The sequence below is a fragment of the Aedes aegypti genome, chromosome 1, assembly GCF_002204515.2.
Source record: "Aedes aegypti strain LVP_AGWG chromosome 1, AaegL5.0 Primary Assembly, whole genome shotgun sequence".
Classification (NCBI taxonomy): Eukaryota; Metazoa; Arthropoda; class Insecta; order Diptera; family Culicidae; genus Aedes; species Aedes aegypti.
In genome coordinates, this window is record NC_035107.1 from 203,962,735 (window position 1) to 203,984,976 (window position 22,242).

At 38.7% G+C, this 22,242-nt stretch overlaps 2 protein-coding genes across 2 annotated transcripts; one reads left to right on the forward strand and one right to left on the reverse strand.

The window, feature by feature from the left end:
• Window positions 1-9,279: 9,279 nt before the first annotated feature.
• On the forward strand, window positions 9,280-16,460 carry LOC5573377 (putative GPI-anchor transamidase). The gene is made up of 4 exons (XM_001660818.2): window positions 9,280-9,459; window positions 9,531-10,250; window positions 16,065-16,234; window positions 16,298-16,460. The coding sequence occupies exons 1-4, from the start codon at window positions 9,313-9,315 to the stop codon at window positions 16,371-16,373; spliced, it is 1,113 nt and encodes a 370-aa protein (XP_001660868.1). The 5' UTR covers window positions 9,280-9,312; the 3' UTR covers window positions 16,374-16,460.
• Window positions 16,262-20,649, reverse strand: LOC5573383 (ataxin-10). Its single transcript, XM_001660817.2, has 4 exons — window positions 20,485-20,649; window positions 19,595-20,424; window positions 16,730-16,996; window positions 16,262-16,667 (listed from the first exon to the last, which is right to left on the reverse strand). Exons 1-4 carry the CDS (start codon window positions 20,559-20,561, stop codon window positions 16,477-16,479), a joined length of 1,365 nt encoding a protein of 454 aa, XP_001660867.2. The 5' UTR covers window positions 20,562-20,649; the 3' UTR covers window positions 16,262-16,476.
• Window positions 20,650-22,242: the final 1,593 nt, after the last annotated feature.

Genomic DNA, 22,242 nt, shown 5'->3' on the forward strand with positions numbered 1-22,242 from the left:
TTAGACAGGCACCTTCGACAAAGTTGTTCAGAAGCTCAGTGACTAACATTATTTTGCAAAATCTCGAACTTTAAGGATTAAACAAAGAAAGAATTTGAGCTACTGAACAACTCTGCCGAAGATACCATCTTTCTAAGTGATTAGGCTCCTGAGATATTTGCTAAACACATGTTTTATGTTCACTAGCGCCACCTAGTGGCACAATTTTGAATCAACTAGCTCATACAATGATAGTCCTTGAGTTACCGAACAACTTTGCCGAAGACGTCATCACAGACAAACAGACGTCACACTCTCATCATTGTCCATCGACCACCTTTTTAACGATCGGTTCAAAAATATGGTAGGTAGCCAATCCGCCACCCGCAGCGCTCGCTTCGTTTTTGTTCGTATTTGACGTTTACACACTACCGCCATCTGTTGGTCCGTCGGCCAAACACACTGACTTTAGCATTGGGCGTACATGCCCTCGTGACTATAATTTTTATCGAGATTTGTTCTAAGTGTTACGTCTGTTTGTCTGTGACGTCATCTTTCTAAGTGGTCAAGATCCTGAGATCTGCGAAACACAAGTTTCATGCTCACTAGCGCCGCCTAGTGGCAAAACCCCGAATTTCTTGGTTAAAAAAATGGTAGCCCTTGAGCTACTGAACAATTTTGCCGAAGACGTCATCTTTCTAAGTGGTCAGAATCCTGGGATATTCGCAAAACCAAGGGTGTTGTACAAAGTACAACGCGCGACTACTCGCGTTACAAAAATCCGCGCGACGACCGAAAGGTTAAAAACTTTTTTTTTCTATAAAAGTATTAAAGGTTGTATATCGTACAATCTGAAATTTGAAACTAGAGTTGTGGTACGTTCAGACTAGAGCTGATATTACGTATTATAGGCTCTCTTGACATCAGAAACTTTACATCTAGTTTTCACTGGAAATAAGAAACATGACGTTTGATATATCAAGATAGCCTAAATTAAATACACTCAGAAAGACGGGTAGTCACAGAATGACTAAATTTAAGTAATTTATGACTATTCTCTATCTGCCTCTCTTTCATTCTGCAGGGAATTATATTCCTGTTTGTCAATTCGCCTGGGTTCAAGCATCGCTAAGCTTCAACCCAGGTGAAATGACATTTAGTGTAGAAATTCACAGCAGAATGAAAAAGAGGCAGATAGAAAATAGTCATTAATGCATAAACTTTAATAATTCTGTGACTATTTTATTTCTGAGTGTACGTAATATAAGCTCACAAACAAACAGACGTCACACTCTCACTGCTATCCATCGACCAACTTTTTAACGATCGATTCGAATATATGGTAGGTGGTCAATCGACCACCCGCAGCGCTCGCGTCGTTTTTGTTCGTGTTTGACGTTTACACACTACTGCCACCTGTTGGTCCATCGGCCACCTACAGTGTTTTTAGCATTGCGCGTACATGTTTTCGCGACTATGATTTTGATCGCGATTTGTTCTAAGTGTTACGTCTGTTTCTCTGTGATAAGCTCTAGTCTGAACGTAGCATTGGAGTATAATTCTACAAGAAACAGTTGTTGATATGGTACAAAGATTTTTGGCTTTTTCTTGATTTATTTCAGAAAATTTGAACGCAAAAAATATAAAGTCCAAAACAAGACCTGGATGTTAGGCAACGATTTGTCGCTTCGATTGAGTTGTTCACATATGGCCCTCTGTTAGTTTTCAACTTCTATTCATTTCTCTCGTCGCTCGCTTGCGATTCTATCCATCATATTCTTTCATTACTTTCCTTGCTCCCTTCCACTTTGAGCAGTATCGTTTTCACCGATAAAAGCCAATAAAAGCTCATTATGACTACTTAGACTTTGTTGACATGAATTTCGTTGCTCTCATATTTTGATCTCGATTTCGCTCTCATACCACCCACCTTTTTTCCCAACGCTTCTTGATCCGATTTGACAGTTCTCTGTGAAGCTCGAAATATGAAATCAGAATCAGCATCGATAATTTCAACAAAATGAGCCGTTCTGGATTTAATATACTGCTTCGCGACTAAAAATGGGTGAACCAACGTGCGAAGTTCGATTTTTGACCAACTTCGCCGCGTCGCAGCTCGATTCTCAATAGTGCGCATAATGCACACGGCGGAGGGCATAGATGCGCTCTATAGCGAAGCGACTCGCGACGCGGCGAAGTTGGTCAAAAATCGAACTTCGCACGTTGGTTTACCCATTTTTAGTCGCGAAGCAGTATATAACAGAAAAAGTAAGTAGTTCATTAAGTTTGTGGTGCAATTTTAATAAAACATATGTTTTGGTAACGTTCTAGGAGCAACTACGCTGAAATAGCGTGCGGAAGAAATAGACAGCTCCACGGAGGCAAGTGGGGAGATTGTTTTTGAAAACATTGAAATGCTGGACGATATGGAGGCGGAACTCTCGGCGGATCTTAGTAACTTTCATGATGAGCAGCTAGAGGAAAAGCCGATTGAAGAACCCACGGTAAACGAAAGTTTATACGGATGTCGCCTGTTAGCATTTGTTCGCGAGTTTAAGGGTCAATCTTTCGGTGCTCATGTTGCCTACTGGGACATACAGGCAAAATCGGTCAATGACTTCAAAAATAAGCTTTGGAATTTAGCTAGATCTCACTTGCTACGGGAAGTCATCTTTGTTCAGCAAGCTGATGGCACCACTGTTCCTGTGTGGTCTGATAAAGATCAACCGGAGGAAAGCGATTTTGGAAAATTTGCCATTTTCTATGAGAAGCAGAACAGAAAGTACACCCAGTTGGATAAATTGACCGCTTACGTGCTACATTATTGGAAAGGTAAAAAAATCCACATTTTGCTTCATGTGTACTCTCTATCTGTGAGCTCGAGGAAAATATTTTCAACGGTCAAAGAACATTTGATTGATCCATCAAATCGTGATAAATCTGGCGCGGCTACAACTCAGGTAGTGGTTGAGCTTTCTCGAGAGCTACGAGTTTCTCATGGTGATCGGTGGGATGCTCATGAAATCGTGTGGTCAATGTGGGCCTCAGCAATATTATCATTAGCTGCTCATATGCGCGATGCTATGAAAAACTCTGCTCCTCCAGAACATTTTCAACATCTTTTTAAAGCAAAAGAGGATGCAAGGATTCAACACATTAAGCGAGGATTGATCATTGCTCATAATGTGAATGCTACATTTCGTGAGGAAATTGCAGCTACCAAAGAGGCATTTCTAGCTGTGCAGGTTATTGAAGAAGAACTGCGTTTGAAAATGTCACATTTGAAGATGCGGATCGAAGCATTGAAACAGCAGGAAAGATTGGGAGAATCGTTTTTTAACGCAATAGACACATCAGTGGCAGTGTCCAACAATGAATTCACTGAGAGTATTGCCACAAAGGTAACCGATATGGCAGATGTAGACCACGACTAAAATGTATTACAGATGTAAACTAAGTGCGCTGTATGTTTAAAATGATATAACGGTGATTTTCTGTTAGATAAAACAAGGAAGCGTTTATTCGAACGTTACAGGATTTATTTCAAATAAGGAAAGGACAAATATTTATCACATTTCACAACCTTAAGCCTCACACTTTTCATTATTAATATCAAAATCAGTAGTATCGAAGTTTTCAATATTTTTAGCAACAGAAGGGTCAAACTTTCCACTTCTTAGATAACCACATTTCTTAAATAGATTTGACATATCATAGTCCCTGAAACTGCTCATAACTTCAGCGATAACTACTTTAATATCTTGTTTTCCTCCTTCCTGATACAACCCTATTTCAATAGGGTTGAAAAACGGGCAATATGCTGGTAAAAATTTTGGATAAATGCCAAGACATCTGAGGTAGTTAATTATTTTGTCACAGCAATGAATTTTCGCTCCGTCCATGATCCAGATTGAGTGAATTCCAGGATAGCGATCTACCGCCCGGATAAAAACGTATCATTCAGTGAATGGAATAAACCATTAATGTACAATATAACGTATTGGATACAATACAGCGTATTGTAATTGAATGTCGAAGCAATATTATTCTTGTTTGGATAAACAATTCAAAAACAATATAATATATTGTAACAGAACATTGTATTGTTTTTAATTGGTTTTATACCTTACAATTTTGGTCAAATTCCTATTTTCGAGTAAAACAACTGTTGCTTTTTTCTATGTAGCTTTGCTGAAAGAAATAAACAAAACAAGTTCAGAAAGCAAGAAATGTTGGGTGAAAAATATTCAAAAAGTAAAAATAAGTAGTTTTTTAGAAGTCACTTGACATTAGCTGTAATGACGAATGCAATCATGATACAGTTCGTTGAATTGTTTTTGTATTGTACAACAATACACGAATTGCTAATCAAGACAATACATGAACAATATATCGTATTGTATTTTCAAAATGTTTGTATGAGAAAATATCTATATTTGTATTGTTACGATACTTAACCACCCATACATTATATTGCCAAAATCTCATATACAATACAGTGAACTGTTCAAAACAATATATTGTACTGTAATTGTATTGTCATTGTACAATATACTGTATTGTATTTCCAATATATTGAATGGTACTGTTGCAATACGCTATATTGTTTTTGTATTGTATTTTTTATCCGGGCGGGTACCCCCGTTGGTTTGACCACATTAAATCTGAACACTTTTTAATCTGTACCCCTCTAATTTGCACATCGTTCAAATTAAAAATGGTTCAAAAGTCATTTTGCTCATGGAACGGAGTGAAGTGAGATGGAACGCTGTGGAACGGAACGCAGAATCAAAACAAAACAGTGAAAGAGGTAACCAGAAACACGTTTCTAGGGTGACTAGATGTTCAAATTAAAAATGAACCCCGATGGTTTGCATGAGGTACCGTTCATATTAGCGGGGGTGCACGATTTGTTTGATTTGTTTCTAGGGCCAAACGTTTACAACACTCGCAAAATAGCAATCGTGTGAACGTACCATCAGTGGAATACTATCAATCATTCCATGTTGGCCAATAAAGCACAAAAGAGAAACACGAGCTTTCTTTACGAATTCACCCCAGAAAACTAGTCGCTTGCCACGAATACCATATCATCTAGAACGAAGCATCGATCTGTTATCAAAGCTATTGTGGGGCTCATTTTAAATCCACATCCAGCGGCGGCGGTAACGCGCAGAAGATATGCACGCAATTCAAACGCAACGTCAAAACTCAAGTATGCTTGGATTTTTTCGTTGTTCAAGGACGCAAATGTTTCAAATTGGCTAAATATGAAACATTTGGTGATTTTTATTATCACTGCGACGGTATATCGACAAACGCATTACGTGGATTTATCTTGCAGAGCACAATAACTTCGTCTAAAAATACCAAATTAGAGTAGTCCCACTGAATCGAAGAAATTTCGTAAAAAATCTGATGGTATCATTTTTTTTTATCTGAATAGCCCGTCTCTCTAGATATTTTAAAGTTAACCCTGCATTATTCAGAATTCTCCAAATAGATGGAACTGATATTCGCATTTTGAACTCCCGTTGGAAGTGACCTTTCGCTTCATTAAGAAACAATGTAGGATTCTTCATATATAAATCAACCAACCATTGTCTCTTATCGGAAGTGAACTTTGAGCAATCTCGTTCATATCTCCTTCTTGAAAAATAGCCATCTTCCTCGTATCGTGAAATCCAGCTCGAAATAGTAGACTTGTGTTTCTTGTACAGAACAGAAAGTTTGGCTATTCTTAGGCCCAAAAAGAAGTATCCGTACAGGACCTGGTACACAGTATTTTCAGATGCTCGTTGGTGCTGAACCCAAGGGGTGGATCACTCCTGATGCATCGAAATATTTGCATGCATTCAAATGCATTTAAATGCACACTCGATAGATTTACAATTCATGGCTTGCTCAAAGGTTTGATTGTTGTTTTTGTCGTCGTGTCAAACTCAGTTTTTGCATAAACTTTCGAAGAGTTGCGCTACCTCACCTAAAAACGGTCAACCCGGTACCAAAAGGGACTGGAAACATTCTTCATTGAAGTGCCGGGTATCGATATTTAAATAACGGCTTAGCAAAAAAGCATTAAATCTATACGTGGTCGTTAAACTGATGACAAGATGGATATGGAGATGGTTGGAGATGCTACGGAAAAGCGTGAAATTAGTGACATTGTAAAGATGGAATGTTGGCATATTTAAAGAATAAAATCTATCCGATATGATTAATGATTGTTTTGTCTGTCATAGCTGCTATTTCACTGACATCAGGTCTTGGAAGGAGTATATCTGGAAGTAGATATGCGTTTTATGACCTAAAGATTCTATAAAGTTGTCTCTCACGGATCTGATGATAGGCTGTCCAATTGCTGTCATTTATGAACAGTTTCAGCAACATATTAAATAACTACGTGAACATTTTCGTATGAATAAGCCAAAGGAATATTTGTGGTATGTCCAAGACAAAACATCCGGAAGCAATTTGGAAGAAAGAAAGACCAAACGTCGATAAATCAAGTCTAGAGTTAATTGTATTGTACCTGTCCGTAAGGGACATTGAACGAAATAAATAAGTTATTTAGACCAATAATTTTCAAGGGTTTTGTTGTTCCTTCCGCCTAGATTTGTATTTAAGAATGAGAAGCGCCTGTAAGTTACAGAATGTGGGTTTCCCGGGGAGAAGGTTCCTACTACTCCTGATTACAAACATCACTGAATCTGCAGGGACATGGATTTTTGTTAAGAAATCAAACCTAGATGATGTTTGCCTCAAGAATCCATAAGCGGCATTTCAATTGAAATTTAATTTATTTCCGCTTTAAAGCAACAGCTTGGTAATCTGAAACGTATAAAATAGGTTGTTAATTTTAGAATATCAGTCAATATAAACTACGAAAAGTTTAGTTGAACTCTCAGCGTTGCGCCTTTCACAATAAACAATGACACGTTGCTATAGCACGGCACGATAGTACGGGCCAGTGCCAAGCTGATGTAAATGTAGAAAAAAAATGCATTTGATGCAAATCGATGTACATTCGATGCACATTGAAGAAGTGATCCACCCCTTGGCTGAACCACTGCTACTATATCTGCAATTATTCCGACTAGAGAACTGTAAGGAAATTGAAATTTGTATAACAAAATAAAAATATAAGAGAATATCTTTTAAGTTACCGTAACAATTGAAAATTTTAAAAAACTTTCAAAGTACAGCGGGGGTTCGCTGGTTGGAACACGACTGCCTTCCATCTAGCGAATCCGACCCTTTAGTTGGAACGACTGACAGCTGGTGAAGATGCTCCACACTAACGCATCTGGAGAGCAAATCGTCACGAAACGCACATATACATACGCATTTATTCTATATATGGACACTTCAATGCGACGGTATTCAGACGTCAAAGTCAGTTTGACATTTTCTAGTGACATTTGAGTGCTTTTTAGTTGGAATATTTTCCAACCAGCGAACATCCAACAATCGAGTCATTCCATGTAGCGGATCCCCAACGAGCGAATCCCCACTGTAGTGTGCTTTATATAAGTCAGCTTGTTTGTTCTGGCTCCTTTGACATTTAGTTCAACATATCAAGAAACATACAAAAGCAAGGTGACTGAGTTTATCAAGTGATAAGTTATTTTGACATAGATGATTTTGTCGTGAAAGTTTAAATATTCATGAAAAATACAATAGTGGGTGAAAAATAAACATTGTGACAAAATGTGATGCAAGATTCACAGCAGCTGCACAGCTGTAAACCACAGATGATGTTGTTTTGAAATGTTGTAGGTAATATGATCGAAACATTTTAGCCTGTTCGGATATATTATCAGATTATTTGTAAACTATAATCGATAATGTAACAGTGGTACCAGTGGTACGGTGGTACTTGACGTTTGAGTGTGGTTTTACCGTAATCGGGAGAATGCATGGGAACCATAATTCAAAGAGATAATCATTCTCATTATGTTCATGGAAAAGTTTGTCTAATTTAGAGAATGGTAGTTCTATATGCGGGAGTTCAGTGAAAAAAAAATGAATTGATCCCGAAAAACAAAACACGCGAATAACAGTCACTGTGGTATTCGACATGGCAACTGTAATTATTATGGTTAGGATATTTTCGCGTAAAGTCCATTTTACGAGACATTTTTGAACAGCTGATCACTTATGTCATGAATAAAATTTTGACCGGAGGCGGTGTCGTAACGTGTAAAAATAACAGCAATATCATCAGTGTTGTCGTTTCGTAAAATGGACTATGGTTTGCAAATGTTGGCGACGGCGATCTTGAAAACTTCTAAAAATGTGTGTAGATCGCCACAGGTTCTTCAAATCGTTTTGGTGTCTTCTGCGGCGATTATTCCTGATTGTCCAAGGCATGATCGCGCAGAAGACACCAACACGATTTGAAGTACCTGCGGCGATCTATAAGCGTTTTTTAAGATAGAATTTTTCGCGCCACGCATAATATTGACTGGTCCGCTGGATATGATACATCGCGCGGCTGTTGTAAAGTTTCCAAAAACGCGAATTGCCCAAAATTCCACGCAGAAACACCGAAATGTTATCTCCCATAAGAATGAAGTAAGAAGGAAGCAAAACCGCGGTTGTTCCTCTCCTCCGGGGAACACCGCGTGTACTTTTGGGCAAATGCGCTAATAGCACAACTGTTGTACAAAGTATTATGGATCCGACAAAAATAACGACAAACATTTTTTTTGAATAATTTTTTTCTCAATCTCCAAGCGTCGCGACTAATATTTGAATAGTACGCTGTGTTTATAAACATCGTAAGAATGCAGCGCCACACATGTCATTATGACAGTTATGTCGGGAACGAGTCACACGTCGCGTGTCCCACACGCGCGTTCCGATTTGGTGGGCGCGCGACAATAAAACAGCGTGACAGCCCGAAGGTTATAACTCAAGCGTGTTAGAATAAGGGCGTAAGTCGCATGATCGATTTCTCTTCATCGATCCTCTCTTCTGTGAATAAAGATGACATGATGCGGATTAGTCAGCATTTTTTCACCTCAGGACGCAAGATGACATCGCTGCCTAGCGTTATGAACTGAAAAAATGCTAACAAATCCGCATCTTGTCAACTTTATTCACAGAAGAGAGGATCGATGAAGAAAAATCGATCATGTGACTTACGCCCTTATTCCAGCACACGCTTGAACTTACGAAAATCATCAGAAAATCAATTTGGCCTTTTCTATTGTTGGTTTTGAATTTTGTTCGTATTTTTGACGTTCAATCGCAATCCCACCCTGGAAACTGATGTTTTGACTCATCAGCTGTCAATCCAAACGCACAGTGAAAAAAAATGATAAAAGGATGATCAGTTCGATGAGCTCGGCACTCTGGGTGGATGTTTTAAGCTTTAAAATGCAGACCAAAGAATGTTTCAAGCCGATTCTTGTATTTCTTTCAATTTTTCTGATTCTGGTGAACGAACAGAGATGTTCAGCAAACGAAATTGAGGTAAGTCCTATATAATAATAGTTCATCCGGTGTGTAATCAATAAATTTCAATCTACAAAACATACATGCAGCTCCCGAAACAGTTTGTTGCCAGCAGTTCCCACACCAACAACTGGGCGGTTCTGGTGGACACGTCCCGGTTCTGGTTCAACTATCGGCACATTGCCAACGTGCTGTCGGTGTACCGTTCAGTCAAGCGGCTGGGAATTCCGGACAGCCAGATCCTGTTGATGATTGCTGATGACATGGCGTGTAATCCGCGGAATCCCCGCCCCGCAACGGTATTCAACAACGCCAATCAGCACATCAACGTTTACGGGGCGGATGTCGAGGTGGACTACCGGGGCTACGAGGTGACGGTGGAGAACTTTGTCCGGCTGCTCACCGGACGGAACGAAAACGGAACAGCCCGATCGAAGCGGCTGCTTTCGGATGCTGGAAGTAACGTGCTGATATACCTGACCGGTCACGGAGGGGACGGATTCCTGAAATTCCAGGATTCGGAGGAAATCACCAATCAGGAGCTGGCAGATGCTATCGAACAGATGTGGCAAAAACAGCGCTACAATGAGCTGTTCTTCATGATCGACACTTGCCAGGCGGCTTCCATGTATGAGAAGTTCTATTCGCCGAACATTTTGGCCGTGGCGAGCAGCTTGGTCGGAGAGGATTCCCTCTCGCATCACGTGGATCCTGCCATTGGGGTTTACATCATCGACCGGTACACCTACTACGCGCTGGAGTTCCTGGAGAAGGTGGAAGTCAACAGCAAGAAAACGATGGGGGAATTTGTGAGTATTTCGGCTGAGATTTATAGTGGTCGTCGAAATTAAAACTTTTTTGACGCCGTTTGACCATTCTTGTTTCAAAACGTTGGTAACACGTGGGTAAAGAATTATTTAAGCACTTTTATTATTCACTTTGGCACGGGGGTTTTTCTCGTCTGAATTGTCTATCAATATGGACAATTGATTTGCTCGTTTCATGCTTCTATTTGAAATAAATAAAATGTGTTTACACACATTTTTCTCGTGAAGTGGAGAGGCGACTGTAGTAACCTTTGACAAAACTTGGGTAAGTTTTGAAGTCACCCTTAAGGCTAAGTAGCCCGTCATTCGTTTTGACAACAATGATGACTTTTCAGCTTGTATTTCAAGGTGATAAAACTTAGTCTTGATAGTTTATATCGACTTGAAAAAGTATCACTGTACGCGCTAACATGCATAAAGTATTCTGATACTTTTTCAGCTGTGTCAGTGCAAAACCAACTGATTTTCTTTGACTCGAAATCGTGAGATGAATAAGCAACAATCATCAACGTCGCGTACAAATTTCAATGACGGCCTACTTCGCCTTAATGAACAAGGATCTCTGAAATAACTCCTGGACTCTTAAAGAAAGTTTAGAAGATTTCTCAGATAATTAGCTAAGATCATGAAAAAAAAAGCAATCGAATCTCGGTATACTATTCTGCAGGTTTTTTTTAAAGAAATTTCTGGAAAAACATTGGACAGAAACTCTGTCTGGAACAAACAGAGGTATTACTGTAAAAATTGCTGCAGTATAAACTGGTGTGAACTTTAACCGATCGCATGGGAGTTTTTTTGAGAAACTTCTCAAGAAACGTTTGGTAAAACTGTAGGAGTAATACCTGGTGTAGTGTAGTTTCTTATCATAACCGCCACACCTGGATGAAATGCTGGAAAAAACTTTTGAATTTTGAATTTCAGGAAGTTAACTTAGATGAATTCTTGAAGGAATCCGCATGAACAGGTGAAGAAACTCTTGCAGAATTTCTTGAAGACTAACAAGTGGATAATTCGGTTGAATGATACCCTCCCGTCATCGTAATCATCGTCATCATCGAAACTTCAAAAGCAGTTTTTCTGTCCAAATCTAAAAATTATTCGATGAAAATATGTTCACTGTGTTTCGGTTGGGGAATAGAGTATAGTGAACACATTTTCATGTAAATTTTCTTGATTTTGAACGAAAAAACTGCTTTTCAAAATTCCGAAATCAATGACGGATCCTGCCCCGTTAAGGCTGGTTTGCTACTGACAAGAAAAGAAATCGCCTATCTCGATGCGTGGAAAATTCCTTCCCAGAAATGCTCCAGGAAACCACATTTTTCTGATCGCAGTACGCAGTTGAGAAGAAATGTCATTTCAAATCGAACTCTCTGTAGGAAATTTCTTGACCCATTCAGTCAAGAAATTTCTTTACTTTCTTGAGCGAAACACCATACTTAGCTTTAGTGAAAAATATCTGGAGCAAATTCTAGGATAGTTTTGGAAAAAATCAAAGTAATACCTGAAGAATTTCTGGAGGTTGTAGCTTTGGAGTTCTTAAGGATTTCCTCGAGCAAATTCTGGAGAAATTATTCTAAGCTTCCTTTGAAAAATTGCTGAAAGAATTTCTTGGAGAAATGGTAGAGAAATCTCTAGAAAAACTTATGAAGAAAACCCTGTGGAAGACTGAAGCTTTTCCCCGGGAAATCTGAGAGAAAAATTCTTGAAGAGCCTGTTGAACCTCAAAATTCTTTTGAGCCTGTACAATTCTGCATCAGGATTCAATGCAAACATAATAAGGAAAAATAGAGACTTTAGAGACCATTCTGGTTTAAATAGATACTCTAAAGACCTTCCGAAAGTAGAGACTTCTTGTCTTTACTACCATTGTGGTTGTTCTCATTTATTTCTAGACAACACAAGGATGAACAGCAAAAAATCTGTGAATTTGAGTAGTTTTTTTTTCTTTGTACCGAGGAGATCGGGCTATTTGCGAAAGTTTTCTGGAGTAATTGAAGATGGTTGAAAAACGCTTCATCACGCAGAAACTCCTACAAATATTGAAATTTCTTGAACAATTCTGCAAAAAAAAAAACTTTCGAAAAATCTGCTCTAAATATTTCTATGAATGATGCCACAAAATATCAGTAAGAATTTTATCATATATTTTTAAGGAATTAACTAAGAATTAGGTACTTCCAGATTTTTTTACGGCAATTCAATCAAGAATTTCTATACGGTGTGCTGCGGGAGTTCTAAAGGAATTGCTCTGAAAATTGTCAAGAGATTCAACAATGCTTCGATAGATTATATCAAGAGAGATCGCACTTTCGGAAATCGCTGGCACCATCACACTCGCGCTGCTTATAACACGATGCAACTGGTACAAAATGAACCCATTACTTCATCCAAAGATTCTTCAATAATCTTCTGATAATTATCTATGGATGGTCCATAAACTTCACCAGAATTACTTCCAGGAATGCTCACGGCAGTTTGTCCCAGAACATATACACCAGGCCTGCCCAACCTTTTTGAATCGCGGGCCAAATCGCAGAAATAATTTTGTGTCGCGACCACATTTTTAAACGCACAAATATTCCCATGAAGTCTGACAAGTTATTAAATAAAGTTCATATTGACAATTGCGCGAATTTTTAGATTCTGACGAAATTGTTCATTTGCTGGATACAATTTGCACACTCACTAACATCAGCAGGCGTATGGTTTAAAAGCTATTTATGACGTTTCAAAATAATTCAAAGCAGCCAAATTGACTGCATGAAAACTTCTTTCTGGTTATGTTAATTTGAAAGCGACCAGCATTGATGTAAAAAAGTCTCCACCGTATTGCCAGCTACACCCCACTAGCAGACTTCTCTTAAATTATTCCTTTTACATGGTCATTGAAAGCGCGAACGATAACCAATATTCGGCAGCCGTTAAGTTCATTGGAAACTTTTTCCTTTAAGAAGCTATTGTTTGCTGAATCCAAAATGATAAAATCATCAAAATCATCTCCAGCATCACCTATCGAATAGCGATTCGGCATTCCTCCTAACGGAAGAACTTTCAGCAACTTGATCTTTGTCGTTGTCTAACGGTTCACATAAGTACTTCACGTTGAGGAACGAATATAACCCGTCATCATTGGCGCAAATCTCCCAACTGGTGGGGAACTTGCCTTTGTGCCGGCCTTCTGAACTCGTCGTCTAGAGATATAAATTCTGCACTGGGCACTGTAGCATTCTTTCGGTGGCGTTTCTGGCAATGTTCGGATTGCATTACTGGATCGAATGAATTTAGTTCACCGGTGGATAAGTCAAGTGCTTATTCATAACGCTGAAGAGGGGGGAAGGGGTCGTTCGGATGTTACAACTCATACGAAATTTGTAAAACATTCATACAAAAAGCGTTGCGTGGAGGTACGTGGGTGTCATTTTTAACGCACAAAACCAAAACAAAGACGATAAAAGTTAATATCGAAGCATGCTGTCGTGCTGTTGTGTGAGGTGTGCAAATGTTCACTGTGCAAAAATTTTCTGCACAGTAGTCTAATAAGGTGCAAAATGCTCAATAAAATCTGACAAAATCAGTGAATGGAGTAAATTTTATTTGAAGAGATGGAAAAAATGCATCTAAGTACTCTTCTGGACATTGTGAGAGTGCCTTCCAAAATTATAGGTATAATAATCTAGTCCAGAATATTTAAAAGAATCTACCCTAGAAATGTTGGATCCTGTGAAAATAATGTCCAGATTGAAAAAAAAACTCCGAATTCTGTTAGAATTCGACTTAGGGCCCTATTTTATAAGTCGAGTCGATCAAAAACGACTCGACTGGAGTCACTGTCGACTTCGCTCGACTTGGCTCTGTCACTCGAGTTTATCGACAGTTGTCACTCTATGTGACTGGATTACTATGGGAGTCAATGGATGACATCTGAAATATGCATGCTTGCTTTGATCGACAATTAATACAGACTGTGACTGTGAATCTGCTCGATTTACAAAATAGGCCCCTTAATATTATTAACATGAGCTAGTATGATCAGAATGTTCAAGATTTTACAAGAATCGTGCCTAGCAATCCTCCAGAGTCTTACTCAACAATCATTTAAAATGTCACCTAGAAAACTTTGCTAAAAGATATTATAAAAAAAAACCTGCTCATATTTTTATTATAAATTCGTTTAGTGTTCTGGCAAAATGTTATGTTGCAATCTTGCCCAGAATTGTGTATTGAATTCGTTAAAAATCCTGGTATTTTTTTTTTGAGAATCTTTTCAATGTTATCCGTGAAAGTCGAGTCCAAAATTAAAAAAAAAATGTTTAATATTTTGTTAAAAGCCTGCCTCTTTTAACCCTCTAATACCCAACCCCGCCTTTAGACGGGGTACACTTTGGAATTTTGTGTATTTATTCGTAGCTCGGAAATCAAAATGATTTTATTTTTGGCTTATACCTTGACTCATAACACGCATATAAGAAAAGTTTTTTATGACTTTTGAAACTTTTTTGTATTTTTAGAAATTGTTTGAAAAATTGCATTCTTATATAACGCACAAATGCCTGGGCTTCATTTAACGTGTAATATAAAAAATCGTACCTTTTATATTTTTCTACGATTAACCTATCACAAAAGAAGAGCCTGGTGGTATTAAAATCATTTCAAACCTGTTTTCCGTTAGTTACACGGAAAATAAAAAACGCTCCGAAAAAAAATTAAAAATTTAATATTTTTCAAAATACCGTAACAATCAAAATTTTTATTATTGCCAAAAATCAACAACTAGAAAAGGCTTCAAGAAAAAATGAAAAAAGCTAGGGATGTTCAAAAATAAAAATTATAAAAATCAAAAACCAAAATTTAAAAATTTGCGAATAAAAATAAATAAATGCCCAAAACGTGTTTAGAACTTAAATCGAAAATAAAAATTTGGGTATTAGAGGGTTAAAATCCTGTCGCGAATTCTGCGTGAATTACGTCCAGGTGTTGAGAAATTGTGAGATTCAGTGAAATTATGTATGAAAATTTAGACTTTTGCCCATAAGTTTTGTTCAGGCTGCATTTTTGAATGTCGAAGAAATTCATGGAAGATAGATTATTGAAACACCCAGAATTTCAGATTTAGAATTTGAATCATTCATCAAATTAAATATCTAAGAAGGTAAAAACAAACAATTTAAAAAATTATCACGGTGAAATATTAGGTTGAAACTAAATTGAAAATTAAATAGTATGGTCTAACTTTGGGTAGGTAGAATATTCAACTGACCAAATATGAGAAGAATCTTCGAACTCTCCGCGGGCCGTACGTTGGGCAGCCCTGATCTAATGCAAATCGAGTCACTTATCGATCAAATTTCATAACGCCAAAAATGGTCATTCTTGACACCCATCCCCTCGTGACAATTTTTGTATGAATATTCTTTATATTTTATATAACCTGTAACATTTTGAAGATACCCACCCACCCTTTGAAATGTTATGAACAGGCCCATTTCAACGCGATCAATTGTTTTGTCTTATACTCTAGAAACTGGTTTAGTATAATCAACAGCGTATTTTAAAGCAAAAAGTTGAGATATTTCATGGCATTGATACAAATTTTCAGAACTATCGCGGAGCACCTGCCAAGTCTGCGCGGAGCACGATTTGAAAACCGCTGGTCTATAGTATTACCACTTTAAAGAAACAATTGTATTAGATAACCATATTGCCAAAATCAGCGAATCAGAAACAAATTGCGTGAAACACTGTTACCTATACTGTTGATTATAACTCGAAATTTAATAATGATGTTTTGTACAGCTTTCAGTGTGCCCCAAGCGAGTGTGCATATCGACGGTAGGAGTTCGCAAGGATCTGTACCCCAAGGACCCATACAAAGTTCCCATTACCGATTTCTTCGGATCCATTAGACCAACGGAAATCACTTCAGGTGTAGTGAATGTGACACTTTCAACCGTTCCGGAAGAACAGTACGTTGCAAAAACTCACATTTCAAGTGTAACAAAATTTCAATAAGATCATTTATTTTTCAGCTTTGAATTGAAACCAATCAGCAAACCAAATCCAGCACTGTTTTACGAACAATTTCCTTCCAAGCTGTTTGCGTAGAAAAGCCGCCACTAGTCGCAGTATTTTAATGGTAAGGCTTTAGACTGACTAGGCGAATATAAATGGAACACAATAATAGACCTTGAATGAGTCGGCAGCCCACTCATTGTCCTCGAGATGACGGTGAGCATGTGCTGCTGTCTTTGATCCGAATGGTCCCTCCGGCACTGTTGTACTCCGTTAGTAGGGAATTTTCTGCGTCGCCGACCTTCGTCAATGATGCCACGAATTTCTGATTCTCCAAGTTATCGTCGCAAAGATTCCTGATCGCCAATATGCTCCATTCCTTGATGACTGTTGGAGATGGAAAATAATTAGGTATATTTATAACAAAATGCTACCATTTATTCACTTACGTGGATTTCTCGCATCCAGATTTGTGCACTCGAGAATTGCAGCCATTATTTGCATGTCGCGGGCGAGATTTTGGTTCTTTTTGTTCTTGTACGACAAATTGGCCAAGGCTTTCACCAGTGAAGATTTCAGTGAGAAAGAAATGTCATGCTCTATGCTCAGTTCGCTGTTGCCTTGCTTCACCTTGAGAATTTCCTCTATTTTTTGAACTGGAGTGAACATGTTGCCGGTTTCGCTTTTACCAATCGCTTGTAACTGACGCAGAAGACCTGAAAAGGATTTGGTTAAAAAATATCCCAAGCAACCAAAAGTTCGGATAAAAGGGCATGTTTTGGCTTAATCAGCTCACTTTTTAAGTAATTAACCGAACTTTATTATTTACATAAAGTTCGTTTAAGTTTGATTGTTACCTTCAAGTACAAAAAAAGGTCAATTCAAACTTGTTCTGAACTTTCAAGTTGTTGATGAGTTCATGAGTTACTTTTCTGAGAATCAAGTTCACTTAATATCCGTAGTCATCTCTTAATCAGCGAGAAAGTTTCACAGAAACTATATTTATACCAAAAGTGTACTATGGAGTTCACTGCTTAAGTACACTCCGAACTATTGGTTGCTTGGGATATTATAGGCTTTCAATCAAAAATAGAGACTTTTAAGATACTTCTATTGAAATAGTGATCAAGTAAAAGAGGCAAACTCGGCAAGGGTGAAAAGCCGCTCAAATAAAGATGAACCAACTAATCAGGACTCTAAGAAGAAAACTGGTACTAGTTCTACTAATCAAAGTGCAACACACAAAATGTAAACAAAATTCTTAATGCAATTGTTAAAAATACACACCTATACTAGCAGAACTTTATCTGGGTTTATTAATTTGTTTCAACTTGATTTTTTCTTAGAACGGCTTGCTTGAGCTTGTCTAACTTGAGGTTGTCTAACTAACATTCCTTCCCTTTCCCGATGACCACTTTTTTTTCAAAGTTGCTATTTTCGTGTTCGTATATCGTGTAGCAGGTACGATGATTCCAAAGACAAATACTGGCCGGTGGAGTGCGAAGTCGGTCCAGCGATTCCGGTTGGAGGATGTATATCGTGTGCCAAGTACGATGATACTATATGCCTAGAGAACTCCAGGAAATTTCCATTACGAAAAGATCATGGACCGACCGGGAATCGAACACAGACACCTTCAGCATGGCTTTGTTTTGTAGTCGCGAACTCTAACCACTCTATGAAGCTAATCCCAAACCCCATTCGTTAAATCTCTGTGCAACTTAGATTGTTTGGGTTAATGATCTTTTTTCACGATAACCCCTATCTCGCGAGGAACCATCCCCCTTTGGATTTTCTCGTATTTTTTAATTTAAATCAATTAAATTCTCTTTCCAAAACTTTAGCTTGATTGGTTCCAGTACCGCCAGATCAGTTGCACTTACACAAGAAACCAATCAGATGACTGCTTGGGTTTAACGGACACCCTCAGTGTATAAGTGTTGGTGATCTTCTATTTTTAGGCAACAAAACAACTGAGATTCCGACGTGGCAGGCACCATTGCCACGTCAGAATCTCAGTCAGAATGCAGACCAATGAAGGGAAGATGGAAGGATTGATGTTGCAAATATACTGGCTCACTGTAGACCGTGGAGTCCGACTGCATCTACGACAGTTTATGCGGTAGTGTCTGGCTTGGGGTAAAGGCATGGTAGTTTTGCGTTTTGGTTAGCAGACTGCCTATGTATCGTAAGTCGCAAGGAAATGATGATGGAATAATGGAAGCGTAGGGAAACGGTCTCTTGTCCGTCTCTGGTTCTAGCGTTTGCTATGAACGAATAGTTTGAGTTGTGATGAGTGGAATATAGAAGATCTGAAGAGGTAAATCGTACGAGAAGTTGATTATATCCCAACCTTGATTACCAACAAATTGTTTATAGGGAGGCGATGCCGGTTATGGACCCTTTGCGTATTATAGACCCTCTACAGAAAAACTTAAAATTAACACTCAAAGCAACCTTATTCCTATGAAAATCCACCGGGGGAACTTCGATTGCATTGTTAGTCAGCAGTTTCATACAAAATATTTGGTTTGAGACGCATAAATACAGATATTTGAACAGTTTTGTAAATGAAACCACACAAGAGGGTCCATAATACGCACTCCCAGGTGGGTCCATAATAGGCACGTCGGCAGCGAGCCGGATTACATGGGAATCAAATGGAGGGTCCATAATAGGAAACGTCAAATTTGTAAACATTCTTATTATGGACCTCCAGGGGTCCAAGCGAGCACATTTCAACCTTCGAGCTGACAAAGAAATTGTGAAGAACTATAAACGCGTTGAATTCCCGAAGACATTTTCATCTGAATACGAGCAACCGCTAATGCAACATAGACCATATGGCGAATCAATGTATGGCGCTGATCAAGGAGTTTATGGAACTGATCTATGATCGCGCTAATATGTTTCATACGCTATACATCATGCAAAGATTGAACCAACAAGGCATGTGCTGACATACGAAGCACCCCTTGGCCTTTCTGTGGGTTTGGTGTAAACTTTGTTAGTGAAAATCATAGTGTCCGAGCATAGAGCACATAGTGTCCGGCCATAGACGACACATTTCAGTGCACACCATTTTTGATACATAATGTAATCCACCTTAAAGATGAATTGTAAATGTATATTTTTGTTCTCATGTGAGTTTTTACTTAAAATAATGTGAATATTTACTGTACAAAAAATAAAGGTAAAACTAATGTTGCATTTGAAATATTACCAAAAAAAAGTGTCCGGGCATAGAGGACTTCCCCCTATGTGCATTAAAAAATATGGCCCCTGCCATTTGGCCAGCGATTTGTCATACTTACATCCCATGTTCAGAAACAGCGCTCCATCCTGGCGCAAAAACGATCCATACGGTTCCACGCACGTGGCATCGGCGAAGAACACCAACAACGTAAATACCTCGTTGGTTTTCTCCCCGTCCAGGTAGTTATCGACCGTCTTGAGAACGCAATCTGATTTTTTCTTGAAGTCCACGAGTAGATGCTTGAACAGATCCTGCTGAAGCGGTCTTCCCCGACGATCGTGGTCCTGGCGGATGTATTCGTTCAAATAGCGCACAAACAGAATGCGCTTCCCGCACTCGATCCGTTCATATCCATCCACGACCTCGTTACTGTCGCACATCAGATATTCGAGGAAAATCCCCACAAACTCAGGTGCTTCCTGTTGCGCTAAACGATTGGTTTCTACATTTGCCAGCAAAACTGTTAGGAGTTCTTGAGCATCTAAGCCAATGTCGGCTTTGTAGATAAATGCATTGTAAACGATCATCGTGGCCGCATTCGTGAAATTCGAATTGGCCTCAATATTCTTCAGGAGGTACTCCTTGAATTCATTCAGTATCCGTTGCTGGTTCGGTTTATTCTGGACGCACAAGTTGGCCAGCAGCTGTAGACAGTTTAGTCGAACGCTTTCCGGGATGCTGTCGTCTTCCACAATTCTCTTTATGTGACTCAAAAAGAGCTCTTTAGATAATATCTCATTTTGGAAAGATTCACCCATCGCACACGATCGTTTCAACAAATTTAGACATTTTATGGCAATTTTGTTACGATCGCTGTCCCCATGGCATGTTAGGAACGTTTCCAGGATTCGATCCGATTCACTTTTAAAGTGGTCATAGTCACAGGAGCTGGAAAACGAAACATCGCAAGTTTATAACATTTCATAAATCTAAACAAAATAAACATACCTGATGTTCAGCTCGTTCAGAGCATGGAGTGCAGCTTCGAAGTCTTTCTCTGCTACTTTTTGGGCAATTTGCTCCATGTTTCTTGGTTCCGGACTCGCTCAAAGGTCGTGAAGCTGCCGCGTATGACCTCTGATGTGCGCCCGAAAGTCATCAACTAAAATGACATTTCTACGGTGGGGAGTTTGTTTATCTTTTTTTGTTGACAGATGCAGTGCTGCCACCGTTTGCATATGTTTTCTCGACCAATATGTGAGAAAGGCCAAACCAATTTCTAAAACACGATACAAAATTTGTAAATTTGGCAAGCGGTCACATTGTGCATGGGTTTATTCATATATTTCATAACGCTAAAAATGGCCATTTTCGACACCCACCCACCCCCTTGTAACGCTTTTTGTATGAATATTTTACAAATTTTATATGAGCCGTAACATCACGAGGACACCCACCCACCCCCTTCAGCGTTATGAAATTTGTGAATGGGCCCCATCAGTTTCGGCTCTTTCACTAGGTATTTGAAAAAGCATGACAGAGGGGGTAGGGGGTCTAGAAATATCGAAAAACGATGGACTTCATATTTGGATCGTCCCCAATACAAAAATAATATAATGTCTTGTAACAGCATACTGCTTCGCAACTAAAAATGGGTGAACCAACGTGCGAAGTTCGATTTTTGACCAACATCGCCACATCGCGAGTCATATCACTATTATGCGCACTATTGAGAATAGAGTTGCGACGTGGCGAAGTTGGTTAAAAATCAAACTTCGCACGTTGGCTCACCCATTTTTAGTCGCGAAGCAGTATTATGTATCCGGTAGAAATCAAGACCAACATTTATTCATAATTATTGTTTTCTCGGGCTCCATGCGTCGCAGTTAATATGTGAATAGTGTGCTGTGTTCATAAAAATCGTAAGAATGCAGCGCCACACTAAAAAACTGATTTCAAAATCGCGCGAGTTTAGGCGCGTCGCGAGTCTCACTGGCGCGTTCCGGTTTGGTGGCGGTGCGACAATATACTATTCTACACGCAAACAAATTTTGTTGTATAATCTACCGAATCCATGGTAGAATTAAGAACTGCACCAACGATTTTCAACCGACTACAAAAATCTGTTAAGTTTACTATAATCTGGTGAAAATCACTGAGCAGTGCAGTAGATTTGACTATGTCCATAGTAGCATCCACTACAAAGCATTGTGTTTCAATCCGTGACATCCACCGTACAACACAGTGTGGTCAAAAGTATGATGCTAAACTTCTCAAATCAAGAATGTTTCTAGTCAAAAATACTACAACTCTGGTTAAATCAACAGAAGAAATTTTCTTGTGTAGTGATGTTGACTATGTTTTGGTAGAGTTAACAGATTAATGTAGTCGGTTGAAAATCGTTGGTGCAGTTCTTAATTTTACCATGGATTCAGTAGTTTCTACAATAAAATTCATTTCAGTGTAAACATTCGAAATACAATACAGTGCATTGTAAAATAACAATATAACACAGACAAACAGACGTAACACTGCCGAAATTTCCATCGACCACTCATTTAACGATCATTTTGAATTCGTTATGTTACAAATCTCACAACCAGAGGCGCGCGCATCGTTTCTCTTAGTGTTTGACGTTTCACACTACCGCCATCTACAGGTCTTGTTGCACGAAACAGCATTACGTGCAACATGCTCACCAGATGATGATGGTGTAAACTGGGCGATGGATTTTAAAGAAATTTGTACTAAGTGTTACGTCTGTTT